Here is a 16,960-nt window from a genome sequence, read left to right on the forward strand (position 1 = left end):
ATCCAGGTCGAATATTCATCAACCATCTGAAGCACCCGACATCCAAGATAGTGCGATTCTGCCTTGGGTTTTTAGCATCTACTAAAGTAGTATTGTAGGTACCGGAGAATTGAGGGAAGCAGGGGAAGAATTCCCAACACTTGTGAATTTTAAACTGCCTCGTTATGTCGGGTTCTCGATGCCTGATCCATTTGCAATTCTCGAGACTCTGCAACAAAGGAATGCTAGAATTCGCCGTCTCAGGAGATTCCATTAAATCTGGTCGGTGAAGTACTAACCAAGTCATCAGATAAGTGTAGGGTAGCTCCAACTTCGGAATGGACAGGCTGGCGGAAGGTTTCTTTTTCTCCTGAGTAAACGCGGAGATTAGTTGCCGCAATCCACTATGAATATCGGCCACCATAGCGGGAAGCAAAGATAATTTGCGACCTGTAGCCAGCTGGACGGTCGGATACAATACTTCCATTAGCATCGCATCTGCGGATTGATGGGGAACTACACATCTCTTTAACCATAAGGCTAGAAAACCCGCCAGCAGAGCAGTAGGGCTAATCGGAACACCAGCTTGCCACAGATAAGAGCGGAACTTAGTGCCGTGCAAAAATCCATCTTCTGAGCGCGAAGTATAAGACTGCGCGTTGGTTTTCTCTAACAGACGGTTAATTTCATTTGTACTCAAAGGAGACAATCCGCACACATCTGCCGAACGGACATCCAGGTTCTTGAAGAGGTAGTCAGCGAATTGTTTTAAGCTGACCTGAGGAGATTTCTTTCTAGCTTTGGGCTCCATCTCGGCCATGGCTATATGATAATGGCAAGTCAATTCCCATAAAGTATCATGAGTCACAGTTGAGCTATCTTTCATCTTGTTCAGCTGATTGCTAGTTGGAAAGAACTCTTGATAGGGAACATCGCCCATAGGCAAACCAGACACCTGCATCATTTCATGCAGTGGTAATCCGAGTTCCCCGTTCTTGGTAAAGAATGTATTAGTGTCCGGGTTATAGATCTCAAACAAACAGAGGAAATGACCTACACTACTCTGTAGGCCATGCATGGTGGCACGAATCGGGACATCTAACCCTAATTCTGCTAACTCTCGTCCAAAGCGGTTTAACACATAGCGGGTCATCCTGGTCCACCACCATTTGTCCCCAGAATAATGGACCCATCCATAGCATCTAAAAGTCTCTTTGGGTAATCTTTTGCCCGCTGCCGCTAACCGGTTCTTCACGGTGTTGGCTTGCACTATCTTCTCATTCTGAGGTATATTATCTTGTCCTAAGATACCCGGATGAAGCCCCCGCACATGAGCTCTTTCACTGGAGCCTGGGTTGGCTTCCTTCCCAATAAAACCACAATGAATACGCTCGTGATTTTCAGTCAACTTCCAGAACATCTCACGTCCAACTGATAGATTCCTGAACATTAATAGTGAGTGATCCCGGGGGATAAAAGGCAGATATAAGAATGAGGACCCATTCTGGTACAACCATTGCGCAGGCTGGCAGAAAGCAATCTTCGGATCTTTCACCAAATCACCAAACAAGAAATCCGGCTTCCTTATGCATTGATTCGAGTCTTCCTCCGAGATCAAGGATGCATCTGTGATTAATCGTCGTAGAACACGACAACTACCTCGCTGGATTAATTCTCTATCACTTCCGCTATAATCAGATTTAAACTGGGGAGATGATGCAATTAACGGAATTCCCTCATAATAAGAATGGGTCACGCTACTCTGACCCGTAACCGCATCAGCATTAAAGATGGAGGAAGGGAATCGGACTGATAAAAGAAACATACACACAAATGGTGTAAGTATAGTCCTAAAATTTTAGAGAAAAGCGGTATATCTTACTCCATGAGATATAGTCGCTATCCTATAACAGGTGTGACGATTTTCTATCCCCCACATGTATAAAGGAGATATGCGGACATTATAACGGCATACCAAAACCTTTTAATACATGTGGGATGATATGAAATCGCCCCTGTGTATTATGAAGTGTGTTTTGTCAAAACAAAACAAACACTTTTAAGCGTCGATCCCCTCAAAGGAGGATACCGGCTCTTCTCGAAGGTACCTCAAAGGATACAAACGAGGATCTGCAAGCAAATACAGGAACATATATATGGAATTGACGAAATACAGTATTTAAATTCGTGAAAAGGTGAAAGAAATATACCTCCACGTGAGATCGCAGCAGGGGCAGCCTCCTCAGGGCTCTGAACAGGTGGCTGGCCTCGGGTCCCTCGAGCTCTACGCGGCGACATGATGAGTATGTGATCTACATTGAAATCCAAGAGGAAAGTTAAGATCTTGAACATGAAATCGACAAAAAATAGGACAAATACAACCGAAATGATGCATGCACAGTCACAGTTGAAGGAAATCAAAATTTTAAAGAAAAGGGGATGAACAAACCTTTAAAATCCGAGTGCAATCTTCCCAAACAAGAGCACCACCCAAGTCGGCAACAAAGAGGAGAAGAAATAGGAAAAAACTGGTCGAAAATCGCCCAAGAAATCGTCTGGAAATCGCAAAAAACCGACGTGAAAAAAACCCTAAGTCCGACTTTTATACTCACTGTCTCGCTCAGCGAGACAGAAAACACTGTCTCGGGCGAGACAGGAAACTCTGTCTCGCTGAGCGAGACAGACAACACTGTCTCGCCGAGCGAGACAGAAAACACTGTCTCGCCCAGCGAGACAGAAAACTCTGTCTCGTCAAACGAGACAGTAAACTTTTCTGTTTTGCACTATGGAACAGTGGATTACTCCAATGGGTACACGAGTCTAAACTGTATTCCCACCCTCAATAGGAAGTTTCTGGAGAATATTAATTTGAATATTCTTAAGGATAACATGAGGAATTCTCAACGGATATACCAATTCAGTGGTAAAAGCTGAATTCACAAGAGCAAGTATCAACTTCAATTCAAGATCTCGACAACGGTCAAGCGATAAACGCGACGCCGGGAGAACATTAGCTATTCTACGAAGAACTGAATAGACTAACAGCAGAAGAGGTCAAACATTGAAGCCATTTACAAGTCCTTCCATACGATCTATTCAGCCAAGCATTGAAGGGATCGTAAGTAAATTCTATCTTATCCAAAGTATCCCATGCTCCTCTATAAAAGAATGAGTCTGGAATACTTTGGAGGGGGTATCTGTAGGCGTCAAAAAATGCTAATAGATATCCCAAGCATAGAGAAGATCACTCAAAAATTCACAAGAAAGGATTTCATACTGTTTTGGAAAAATCAAAACAAGTATGAACTGTCTCGCCAGCGAGACAGGCTTTGCTGTCTCGCCAGCGAGACAGGCTTTGCTGTCTCGCCAGCGAGACAGTATTTGCTGTCTCGCCAGCGAGACAGGGATTTCATACTGTTTTGGAAAAATCAAAACAAGTATGAACTGTCTCGCCAGCGAGACAGTCTTTGCTGTCTCGCCAGCGAGATAGTGTTGAAATAGTCAAAACTACATTTGTAACTGCCCTACACGTGTCCATTAACTGCCAAGGGACGTGGGAAACATCGTGGGCGAAAATCACGTGGATAACTGCCAAAATAACGGAGTTTGAAACGTGGGAGAACAGTTACAGCGAGAAACTGCCATTTCCGAGACAGCATTTACTGTCTCGCTGAGCGAGACAGCAAATTTACTGTCTCGCGGGTCGAGACAGCAAACGCTGTCTCGACCAGCGAGACAGTAAACACTGTCTCGCCGTACTGACTTCTTCGATTGTTAAGTTTTTGCAGTTACTGACCCTTGAGGCTATAAATACCCCCCTAGGGTCACTTCTGACGAGGATCGAGCATTTGTTAGAGCATTCCAGAGCAGAGAGAGCAGAGATTTGAGTTCTTTTCTTGCAACGCCTTGAAATTAAGCTTCGACTTGATTTTAAGAAGAACGACTATCTTACTTCGATAAGATATCGTTTCAATTTCTACTTCGATAACGAAGTTAGAATCATAAGCCCCCTCTTCACGATCTGTGAATCGGCGGTCCACGAACCAAAGCGTTCCCGGCACAGGCAAAGTCCCACGAAAACGAGAATTGATAGACGATTTTCGTGTTTGTTTCTCAAGAGTTGTAATTTTTGTTTTGTTGTGTAGAAAAAGTCTTATAAAAAGATTATTCTTTCGAATTTGTTGTAATCGAACAAAGTTATAATGAATTCCACAGCAGCGACTTTTGAACCAAACAAGCTGGCGACCACAGTGGGAGCCAGCGGTCTCGCTGCCGAGACCGCGGTGTCGCAACCGATCAAGATCATCATCAATGAAGAGATCGAATACGAATTCGATCAGGCGAAGTTTGAGGAGTATTTATCATCCTCATCCGCGAAATCTTCCTCGTCTCGCAAATATAGGAAGATTTCGAAAACTTTCAAGTCTGCAATGCCCAAAGAGGCCGCAGGTGAAGGTTCCTACTCAATTGCTGCTAAGGAACCCATCTGCAACATACCTGCTCCAAACGCCTCCACATCCCTTAAGGAGTCGATGACGAATAGCTCGCCGGTGCTGACGAAGAGGGCTCGTCAGAGACAGCGTCAGCGCCGTGCTCGACAACTGGCTAAGGCCATGCAACAAACCGACGGGGTCCATTACTATGCGGACCTAGAGTCGAGGAAACAGAAAGCGGTTCAATTGCCCCAACGGCAAAATAATTGTATTTCTGCAAAACTTACGACGGAGGAGTGGACTCTCGTCAAAAGGGCCCGTTCAACCCTCAAGGAACGGATACAAAGGCGTAAGGCGAAGGCTGCCCAAACTCGCGCTCTTCGTCAACAAGCGCAAGGAACCAAGAAAGAGACAGTGTCTGAAAAGTCACCGAAGAATCGTAAAGTCTGGATGCCAAAGACACCACAAGCATCTGTTCCGGGCCCGTCTACTGCAACACCAGTAGAACCCTGGGTTAGCCCAGATTTGTCCAAGTTCAAGATAACAATGGCAGATCGCCTTGGTCCTTCAGTTGATGATCGAGGCAAAGCCCCAGTCAAGGAACAACCATGTCCGGCAAATAAACCATTAATGGTTTCATATGCAGGGGGTCGTAAACACCCTCCTGTCAGAACTGCACAAGTCCAAAACGAGAGAATACCAGTTCACTCTCGTTTAGGACCTCTGAAAACTCCACACCCGCAAGGGGGTGGATTTAAACATTCAACTTTGGATCGCTCAGAGGCGACGACCAGTCGTCCTGTGCATGTTAACAAAGTTCAAAAGCGATGTAGTTTCGTAAGTTTTTTTAGAGAAACCGACCTGGTTTCAGCGACAGTGCTGAAACCAGGTCGGTTTCTCTAAATAAAACTGAAACGGGTTTTTTTTTCCAATTAAATGCTGAAATAGGTTGGTTTTGAAAATTTGTCCTAATAACATCCCGACGTTACGTCACAAAAATTTCCTCATTAGGGCAAAGTCAAACCCAGTTCGTTATCTACTTCCAAAGACAACCGAACCAACCCTAACACGCACGAAACACGTGACCGCATCGGTCTCAAAAACCCAAAGCCGCCCCCCTCTTCCACCCTCTTTCTCCAGCAATCCGCTGCTCTGCTCGTGATCCAAATCCATGGCGATGGCGGCGGTCCTCAACCGCGTACTGAGATCTCCATCTTCTCCTTCTTCATCCGCCATCGCCTCGAGATTCTTATCATCTCTATCATCATCACCAACTAATTCAGATCCCCGCAGATTCTCCGCTTCAAAGGGAGAGGAATCGAAGGATCGAGGAGTTCAGTGGGTGTTTTTGGGTTGTCCTGGCGTTGGAAAAGGAACTTACGCCAGCAGACTCTCGAATCTCCTCGGCGTTCCTCACATTGCCACTGGCGATCTCGTTCGCGAGGAGCTTACCTCTTCTGGTCCCCTCGCCCAACAAGTAATCAACATCCTCTCGAAATTTCGTATCTTTGTGTTTAAATTTGCTTCCATGTTTTAGGTTTTTGTGAAATAAACGAAAAAGATTAAAATTTTCTATATGTAGCTAGCCTTACATTGTAATCATGCTTTATTTTCCAACAAATACTTGTGCTGATGCAAACCAGCATCTTTGGCTTTCATTTCTGAGCACTGAACTTACAAAAAAAAAAAAAAAATTACAAACAACTACTCAAAAGAAAATGAACAAAGCACCCTATCATATGAAGACTGTTTACTTCGTATTTGCCTAAAGAAACCACTAGCCTTAAAAGGGAAGCCTCGAGAGGGGGGAAAGCCAAGAGGAAAACACAAGAAATCTCAAGAAAAGCAAGTGAAATGGTGGCTACGTATTTTCCTTCATCATGAATGAAACCCTGCCCCGCACCAGTGTTCACATAAGGCCTTGTAGCCGGGTCGGGCTGGGAGATGCTGAACACGTAAGGTTTGGGCTGTTAGTCTTGCATCAGGAGCAATATTCGGAGCTTCTTGTGCATTGAAGTGTGAATTTTTGACTGCATACATTAAGGAAAGATAGGATCGCCTTCTTGAAAAGCTTAGGAGATGCTTTGGTAAGTTGACTAAATTGACCAATATGTGCTACCACTAAATGGGCGGCTTGTAGAAGAGAGTTTGGATCACATTGATCAGAGAGAGTGTGGGATAGATATATGGAAGGGCTAGGTCTTGAATCTCTTGATGTTGGGAGATTGTGGTACCTTGATTGATTCTGTATTATCTCCCATCGTGTCATTGTCCTCCCTTTATCTGAGTTATGTAGATGGTGGAAGGATAATTGATAACATTGGGGGATGCACCTTGTGGTAAACCAACAATAAAAAGGATATAGGGCATATCTCCACGGAAATGGATCAATGAATCCCTTATGTCAGAACAGCTCACTTCTGTTGGAGAAAATTTATACAAGAGTATGGAGTTTCTTCGGGTGAGCAGTATGGAACATTGACTTTATAGTTGACAAACAATTTCCTGATAATCAAGTAAGGGTTTTTGGGGGAGTTCCATCCTGGACATTTGAGTGTAATAATGCTGGGTGACACTATCATTTCCATGCTTGAAAATATTTATGTAAAAGAAACAATGTCATTTGAGAACTTCCTTAAACATAAGACATACTTAGGAGGTGCTTGCCGACTTTGTCTTGATCAACTGTCAAAAAGGAAAAGGAAATTAGAGGGCAGGTGTGGTGAAAAAACTTTTCCTAAATAGATTAAATTCATGCAATTAGACTGTTCCGTCACAAGTAAGTAGTTGGAAGAGCGAAATAAAAGGAGATTTGTAGGAACTTGTTATTGTCCATGGAGTGGCTTTTATTTTTGGCAGCTCAGTTGTATAGTATCCCAGGACTCATAACAGTGGAGGGCTTGAGACTCCATTATAAGCTGGTTGCTGGAAACTTAGTTTGCCTCTGTTAACTTCAGGACCATCTGGGCTTTGGAGTGACTAAGAGAATTGTTTTTAGGTGTCTCTTCATCTAATTATCGCTTTTATGGAGATCAAAGTTTGCATATGAATGTGTTTATCTTTGTCCTTATGAATTAAATTGACAAGCCATCAATTGTGGCAGAAAGCGCTATGTTATCATTGTACCATTTAACGAGGTTGATCTCTGAGTAAACTATGAAATGAACAGATGGATAAGATACGAGTCAGATGACTTTAGGCTGTTAATACTTGATGAAATGTGAGTAATTCAGCCTAACTAACCTATAAGTGCTTGACGAGTCTGCACTGCTCTCCTTGATCTATGACAATGGAAAAAACCAAATTGATTCAACTTCCTGATGACTTCTCTAATAGACGTTTCTACATATATTGTCTTTAATTTTCTTATCTAGGCATTTAAAGAAAAGGAGCATGTAAACTTTTATGGATGCCCCAAGTTTTACAATTGGATGCGGCATTGCAGGATCTCGCTATTAGCCTGCTAATATAAGATGATCTATTTGTTTTTTAGTATCTTCAAATCATTGAGGTTCTGAAGGACACCCCTCTTTATAACATTAAAAACTATGTTTAGAACTACAAGTTTTCCTGAGCAAGGAGCAGATTGTTATATCTGATGTCTAATCTTCATCAATTTCACTTCTTTGCAGCTGAAAGATATTGTAAATCAGGGGAAGTTGGTATCTGATGAAATTATAATAAATCTGTTGTCCAAGCGCCTTGAGAATGGAGAAGCCAAGGGCGAGTCTGGGTTCATTCTTGATGGTTTTCCTCGAACGATAAGACAAGCAGTAAGGAATTGAATTTTTAAGAAGCATGGGAACATTTTCCTCTCTTTTTTATTGCTGAGTGGACACTAAGATATATTTATTGTTCCTTTCACTCAATTCTGGTATATTGGTATTTGTGTTCTTACTTTCTACTCTGGCCTTTGTAGCAACATGACAACATAACTCGAATTTAGATTTATTGCTATGTGCTGAACTCATAATTTGGGGGATTTAACTGCATTTGCTTAGTTTCATCTTGCGGTTGTTACTGGTATTGGGTTGTAATTTATATGTTGGTCCATCGGACTAAGAAATATTTATCAAGTTTTATCACTTAGTTAATTTGTAGCTACTGCTTATCGTGTTACTTTTAAAATTAAAATATTGCTTCTTGGAGTCATTTAAAACATATGGTACTAGGTGTTGATCATGCCATTTTGCACTGACATAATATTGGCATCAAAATCCGCATGGAGACACTTCATGATATGACTATTCAAATGTTCTTAGAACTATATACAAAACAGAAATATTGTGCATGATGTGAGTCTGACACGACATGGTTTCATAATTGAAGTGTCTGTGGTACATAAGTCATGCACAATACTTGGAAGTCTAAAAGAATTTTAATGTTTTTCCCTAAGTTTGTTAATTCGTCGTGTTCCTTTACAGAATTCCTTGGATCAACAGTATCATTCTCACTTTCTAACATCTCATAATAGTTTATTCACTTTATTGCTTCTTTCCAGTGCCAAAAACACCAATTTTAAGCAATTACTAGTCAGCTTTGACCCGAACCTGAAGATTGAGTATAGACTAATCTAGAGAGGATGTTGAAGTGGACTAGTCAAAGACTTAATACTTAAAACATCAGTGGATGCGTTCCTTTCCTTCTAATGACAGAGTAATGTACTTACTTGAAGTGAAATCAGCTTTCTTTTTTCGGCTTATGTTGATGCTTTCAATAGAATAAACATCCACAATCTAAAGCACCTGCGCGTGGAGCTTATAGTAGGCACTATTTCCACTAGCTGATGCATTGGATATGCTTGACACAGTGACACCAAACATGGTGTCATCCTACCCGCTTAATACTCAGTCTAGTTGGAGTAATGAAAATTTTAGTTGCCTCCGTAGTTGTTTCCATTTTCACATCAGTACCCATGGTTACAATTTCAGCAGAACGAGCAATTACATGCACTGGTTCTTTGAAACCATATTACATCCCAAACGTTGATGAACTATGATTATTTAAAGGACATTGTGTGAGTATGTTATCTTCTTGAATACACCAACCTTCCCTTTATTTTTCATCGTCTAGGAGGGACAACAGAAACATCAGATCTATTGATCAGTTTCTGTTATCGGTCAAGTGTTTATGAGTGTGGATTTTTGTACAATTCAAAATTGAAGTAACTCCATCGAAGAGCCATCAAGCAGATTGAAAGAGCCCTGGGCTCATTTACGGAATGTCGAGATGAAGCAGATGAGTATTACTTCTTTTAATTGTGTGGATTGGGCACATATCCTTGGTGAACTTTTTACTCTTAAATGTTGAGTTTCATATTACCTTTTTTAGTTATCTGACATTACAATCGTCGAATACAATAAAACTTGTTAAGTTTATTTTTGAAAGTTTACACACTTTGCTCAATCTCAAGTTATTCATTTTAGGCCTTTTCTTATTCGATCATTCATGTCTAGGCGTTTTCTGGGCAAAGGAGGCCTCTGCCATCTTACGTGCTTAAAAATCTATGAAAATAATGTTAGCAGTAAATGAAAGATCTTATATTGTTACTCATGGTAAACCATACTTTAGTCATCTCTTATAATATTCATACACACCATTCAAATAACGGGTTCAGATATCCTTCCTTCTCAAGACTGTTTTCAGCGTCCTCACTTATTTTTAAGAAAACATTGGTTGAAGTATCAGGTTTTGTGCTGATTGGTAGTGTCATTTTATTTGTTCCATTTGTTTTCAAGCTCAGAAATTCATTATTTTTCTTATCTTGCTGCCTGCTTGTTTTGTGTTTCTCAGGTGATATTGGAGGGAACAACTGATATCGACCTAGTAATTAACCTCAAGCTTCGGGAAGATGTGTTGCTTGAGAAATGTCTTGGGAGAAGGATATGCAGCCAATGTGGAGGTAACTTTAATGTTGCTTCTATCAATGCTAAGGAGGAGAATGGAAAACCTGCCATGAGTATGGCCCCGCTCTTGCCTCCTGCACATTGCACTTCGAAGCTTATTACTCGAGCTGATGATACAGAAGAGGTGGTGAAGGAACGTCTGCGTATATATAATGACATGGTATGATTGTGCACTTTTTGAAAATTCTTCACAGTAGTTTTGCTTCCCTAACACAAACACTTTTCCATGAGCATCATTGACTGAATTTTCATCACTGCGTTGACGACTGATTGTTTGTATTTAAGTTTGGATTCGACCACATTTCTTTCCATTTTTATGAAACAATTTTCTGTATTTGGACCTATTTATTAGGATGAAGACATAACACATATTTATGTGTAATTCATCAAATCACTTCTACTGGTAATATACTAGATTTTGAAAAGAAACTCTTGGTCTCTGCAGAGCCAGCCAGTGGAGGATTTCTATCGTGGTCGAGGGAAGCTTTTGGAGTTTGATTTACCAGGCGGAATCCCAGAGTCATGGCCGAAGCTACTGGAAGTTTTGAATCTTGATGAATATCATGAAGATGAGAAGAAATCTGCAGTTGCATGAAATGAAACATGAACTAGGTGAGGCCTATTCATGCGCATTATCGACCCGCATAACTTACGATTACATCAATTCTTGTAATAACATCTCATAAACAGCCCGCCAATTAAGAGAGACTTCAATTGGTTTAGGTCCTCCCTGGATGTTTGAGTAACATTTTTGACAGTAGTAGGGTAAGTAGTACATCTCAATTACTAAAGGTGAAATGATATTTTTTAATTGCTTATTGTGATGGCATGGAGATAGGTGCTTTACATAATTGTTCTTCCTCTTCAGTCACAAAAGCACATGAGGTGACTTCTTTTTTCCTGTTTTCTATGAGGTTTTTTTCTATTTGGAGAACCAAAATTATGACAGTCATCATGTCTTTGTTAGTAAGATACTTGTATTCTTTTGAAATGAATGAGGAGAACCAAAATTATGACAGTCATCATGTCTTTGTTAGTAAGATACTTGTATTCTTTTGAAATGAATGATTTTCTTATGTATCCTACGTTATAATGTGCTATTCTGTTTACTTTTCTGTTCCTTGTGCTTACTCTAGATAAATTTCTGATGTCAAAGCTTATCCAACTGAGTTCATTCTATTGTCACATTTGGAGTACTATGTAGATTTAAATCCTGAACATGGTAGTAGGCTGGTGACGAGTAAACAAACTGTTTAGTTGTTCCTTGTTATCAGCATAGTTGGGGGGGGGGGGGGGGGGGGGGTGGCTAAGAGGCATTGAGATTCATGGAGGATTGATGAAGGAGAACATTAAGCATTGAGATATAATGTCATTACTGACGTGCTCTACAACTTATTTCCTTGGTCCATAACGAGTTTGCAGGGACATAGATGAGTGATGCATCTTGCATAGAACTTGGAAATATTGGATATGAGAAGGTTGAGAGGGAACTCCTTTGAAATACACACAAACATCAAGTAGATAAGGGTAACGCGGCGACAATTATTATTTTTAGATATTTCGTGATGATTAAGGTGATTGGTACCTTTGTAGTAGAAGCTCTTTTGATTAATTCCCATCTTCAGGGTGCCACCACTTGAGAAATGTCCCGAACATGAGATGTAGCCGAGAAACAGAAAGATCAGAACTTAGTTCTAGCTGATCGTCACTACTTATGATCTTGCAGATATCTTGATGAATTTGTCCCTTTAAACGGCACTTTACATAGCAGGTACACATTTTGTTATGCATGGATTGTTATGTTCCCTGTATAATTGAAGTAATTGACGATTTCGAAACAAGATTTTATTTTTGTCACGTCAGATGAAAGAAACCAAGTTTCCCTTGCCTTTTATTGCACGTACATCGTGTTACAGACTTTGATAGGGGTGGATACATAAGAGTAATAGTGGTAGCTTATCGGAACCAGAGTCTTGAGGCAGCTAGCAGGGCATGCGACACATACAGCGGCGGCGAATGCCCTTGCAGTCACCGTCAGGAAAGCCCTCACCTTTGCAGACATTGGCGCAGTTGCCGTCACTTACACAGAGTCCATTGAATTGGGTGCTTGGAGTCTCACACATTCTTCCTTCGACGTTAGAAGCGGCGGCGAAAAGGAGGGAAACAAGGAGGAGGAGAGTGAGAGAAACCTTCATGTTTGTTCTCCCGGTTTTAATAAGCACATTTTCCTTTGAGGAGGAGATATCCCAACTTATAGATGGGGTTGATTGCACATGAACCAAATTTCTAAAATAAATGCCCTGATATGCAAAAGTTCCAGATCAATGAAGGGAAGGGAAAAAAGGTAATGAGATTGTGATGGGAGACTTGGGAGTAACCAATTTGGTTGGATCTTGATCATGCTAGATACATGAAGCAGCACCCTTGAGCGTCTAAATTTGGAATTAGACGTGGAAATATGAAAATGATCCTTATGGTCAAATATTAAACTTTTTTAATAAGGAAACTCTTATCAACTGGGTAAATCGTCAATTTTAGGGTGAAAGTGATCAGAAAAGATTGGAGTTTTAGGGGTTGTTACTATTTTTTTAGTGGAGGGTGTCCCAGTCCATTTGCTTACTCGTAAAACTTTGGGCTTCGTAGTTCCTCTAAATTCGCTAGATGGTTGAGATTGGGGCGAGAGGATAGAGATCTAAGATTATCTCCAACCCAAAAATCCAAAATAGTGTAGTTTTTACACTAAATTAGTATAGTTTTTACACCAAATCACTATTTCATCTCTAACCCATTACACCAAATTTTATATCAAAAAGAATATTCCTTTTATGATTCTTATCTTCGAAAATTTTTATCTATTTAAAATATTTAACAAATTATGTATTATATAATTATATAATACATTACATATAGTTAATTATAATAATATATTTTATGAATAAAATGTAAATATAAAAATAATGCTTAATCAAGTTAAAATATTACTTTCATAAATTTATGTGTAAATTTTTTTATTATAATACAACATAAATTTATTATTATAAAATATATTATTAAAATATTACTTTATGTTGTATTATTATTTATTATAAAAATAATATAAATTTATTATGAATTAGCACATATATTTATGTGTAATTATTATTTATTATAAAAATAATATAAATTATATTATTTATGTGTATTATTCTTTTTATCTAAATAATTAAAAATTAAAAAGCTAAAAAAAGCACAAAAACATTTTTTTTGTTGCGTCAAAGCTACAGTGCTGCGCCAAATTTGGCGCAACACTCAAATTGGCGCGATGTTTAGAGTTCGGTTGTAGGGGCTAAATCACGTCAAACTGGGGTTTTAGAGTTCGGTTGGAGATGCTGTAAGAAGATTGTGAAAGCATGATATTAAGTTGTTTTCCCCCATCTCTCATAATCTCTTTCGTTGTAGTGATTTCCCGTGTGGATACCTCATAATATATGATTATATTTTGTTGACCAAATCACACAAACGTCGTTATTATTTTCCCGATTATAAAATGCTGTGTGCTTAATGGTAGATCTCATTATGCTAAGCATGTTCAAACTATTGGAAACATGATACGCCGGCGTTAAATAGATAAGAGTAAAAAGTCTAAAAATGTGACCTAATTGTACCATCTTCTTCTCTCACATAATGATCGTCGTTCAAGTTTTTTTTTTCTATTAAAATATTCAATTTGTCATATTCCAAACTTATTATTCTATTTGGTTAATGCCATTTATGACCGGAAACTCAGGCCAGAAGAGGGTTCTAGTTTGAAGCCAATCCGGCAGCAACTTGGTCGATCCTTAGGCCTAGATTGTCATAGATTTTGTATCAGTTCAATTAAAATTCTAAATTATGAACCAATTGTGAACAGTAATAAAATAATAATATGGTGACTTGTAAGGGGGAAGTTATGAATGCCACTGCCTAATACAGTATAACCGGTAAAAAAAAGCCTTTAAAGACAAGCTGACAACATGCTATGCTTGCTTGCATCTCCTAATTGATTCAAATATTTGATATTCCTAGAGTTAATAAAAAGAGCTGTTTTTACGGCGTTAATTGCAAATAGGCTCCTTGTAGTATCGCCCAATTGCGAATAGACTCTCTGTAGTTCTATTTGTGTGGATAGACCCATGTAGTATTGACCCAAGTGCGATATACACTTCTTTAGGGAACTTTTTCGACTCTTTTATGAGATAAAAAAAAATTAACAATTGAAGATCTATCCTCACCCATAAAACGATAAGGGGTTAGCCGCCTCCTCAAGACCTTTTTTGACTACTTTATATGTCAAAAAGAATTCACTCGTAGGGTCTGTTCGCAATTAACCCTTTCTTATGCTCTATTTATAAAATATCCTACATGACTCAAACTCGAGAATATATTGTTTGCGACATTATGAAATGTGTATTTGCAAAATGCAAATATACTAATGTGCAACTTCCACGGAAAGATGGACAAAGTCCCTTCCAGAAGTCCATTTGCGACAAAGAGAATTTGTTCAATTTTTTTCTCTCCAGATAATGGCAATGGCTTGATTGTATCCACCAAATCAAAGGGTGACCTGCAGTAAGAGCAGCTAGAAATGAGAGGGAATAGTATGAGGCTGTTTCGCTCGTGAATTGCATTTTGATGCATGCACATGCCATGGATTTAGAAAAATATATACTCTAAAATAAAAAAAATGCAAAAAAAAAAAAATTTGCATGCATTTTGAAAGGAATTTGTTGAATTACAAATTCAATTCAAAATTTCTTGTCTGATTGTACATGAATTTGTTAGGGATGATATGGTATAATATCCCTCATTTTTCCTTTTCAGATAAGGGGCTGTTTGGTTCGCTATTATAAGGGGTGGAAAACTCAGAAAACCCCTCCACGTCAGATTTTTAGCCTCCACGTCAGCTTTTTTGTTTCCGTCCATTTCTTTGTGCCGCTTTGGTTCGCTCGGATGGAAGAGGGAAAACTCTGCTAAAATCGCCGCCAACTAAGATTTTTTTCCCTCTCCGATTTCCTTCCCCAACCAAGTGAAATTGATGAAAACTCTGCCACGTCAGATTTTTTTCCTTCTCTGCTTTGTTTACAAAAGTTTTCCTTTTTTTCTATGCGAACCAAACACAAGAAAAATAAATACATTGGTTTCCTACCATTTTTTATGTGCGAACCAAAGCAAAACAATCTATTTCTTGGAAAAGTTTGGAAAACTCAAAACTTGTGTTTCTTTACATGGAATTGCATTTCTCTATATCAAGGAAACGAACCAAACAGCCCCTAAGTGTCAATGAAGTTAGAGTAAAATCACCGTATTTTTAGAAAATTAGAATTGAGCGTTTATCCTCGTTGGCAACCCTAAATTCATCATAGAAAATATGCCTAGTCAAACAATGTATATAGTAAAAATTTAGGAGTTTTATCTTGTGGGTCCCATTTTTTAAATGCAAACCCTTATGAGTTATGAGCTTGAGTAGACGTGATGAGTTCCAATTTAGACCCAACCATTTATTCAGTTTCCAGGCCTACATATTCTATTATATCCCAGTCCAATATTTAGTGAGCTCTATGAACATTATTTATTATATTTAAATTGTAATAATTAAGTCTAAATTGATAAATTTAAAAAGCATAAATTTCATAAAATTATCATAAACTTGGAATTTTGCACAAAATTACTAGAGATATTTTTATTAGAGAGAAAAATATCATAAAATCTCAGGGTACACAAAAATACCAAGAATTATTGAAATTTGCTAACGACAGTGTTAACATTTTGAATAAAAGATGCTACTGTTCTCATACACATCTTCCAACCACGAAATTCATAAATTGATGTAGGAAATACATAAAATCAATAAAAAGTAAATTTATAGGGGATTTTTTTTTTTTTACATGATTGAAAACCATGGATGATGACATGAAACGAAGACAAGCCTCCAATAGACTTTCTCGTGACTCACAAATGTCCAAATAATGTCATGTGGAGTCTGTATCTCTTTCCTCCCTCCAGGGTGCGGGGCCCCATCACTCGTCTGGCAGCTACCGAGAAATTTGCCAAATTAGCAAACCATTCTTCAAGTTTGAATTACCTACACGCGTTTTCCACGCGCTACTCCATTTGCAAGCTGTTATCGTACAAACGAGACAAAGCGCAGACAATCATTCATCCTCAAAATTGTTAAATTATGTGAGCATGTGTGATGACGGTACAAGAGTGTCGACGCTGATTCTCTAGAGCCATTTTCCACATGCGACTTCGAAAATGATGGCGAGGTGGTAAAGAGGACAAGCTTCAACAAGGAGGGCATGGCCTTGTAGTCATTTAATTACGCGAGTTTTGATTACAAATGCGATGCCTGTGCGGTGAAATCCCCAAGTGCTATTAAGCTTATAAGGTTAAACTAGCTACTATATATATGCATATGATTTGCTCATAAATATCACTAATAGTACTTCGGCCATTGCGACTTCTTTTTAGCAATTATTATTTATGAGATTGGTATTATTATGTGTTGGACGCACCCACCGTAATTTGTTACCTGTTGTTGGCAATGACTGATGTTCAATGCTGAAACGTAGCTTACGAAAAGCATCACTGAAAGATCCGATTAGATCTGCTCCTCCTTTATAG

General features: G+C 39.1%; 2 protein-coding genes across 2 annotated transcripts; one reads left to right on the forward strand and one right to left on the reverse strand.

Moving 5' to 3' along the window:
- LOC109836682 (adenylate kinase 1, chloroplastic-like) lies at positions 5,531 to 11,266 on the forward strand. Its single transcript, XM_020404658.1, has 4 exons — positions 5,531 to 5,889; positions 8,045 to 8,185; positions 10,206 to 10,478; positions 10,764 to 11,266. The coding sequence occupies exons 1-4, from the start codon at positions 5,584 to 5,586 to the stop codon at positions 10,911 to 10,913; spliced, it is 870 nt and encodes a 289-aa protein (XP_020260247.1). The 5' UTR covers positions 5,531 to 5,583; the 3' UTR covers positions 10,914 to 11,266.
- Positions 12,178 to 12,626, reverse strand: LOC109839744 (defensin D2-like). The gene has a single exon (XM_020408252.1). The coding sequence runs from the start codon at positions 12,511 to 12,513 to the stop codon at positions 12,301 to 12,303; it is 213 nt and encodes a 70-aa protein (XP_020263841.1). The 5' UTR covers positions 12,514 to 12,626; the 3' UTR covers positions 12,178 to 12,300.

This window comes from Asparagus officinalis, chromosome 4 (genome assembly GCF_001876935.1).
Source record: "Asparagus officinalis chromosome 4, Aspof.V1, whole genome shotgun sequence".
NCBI classification, from domain to species: Eukaryota; Viridiplantae; Streptophyta; class Magnoliopsida; order Asparagales; family Asparagaceae; genus Asparagus; species Asparagus officinalis.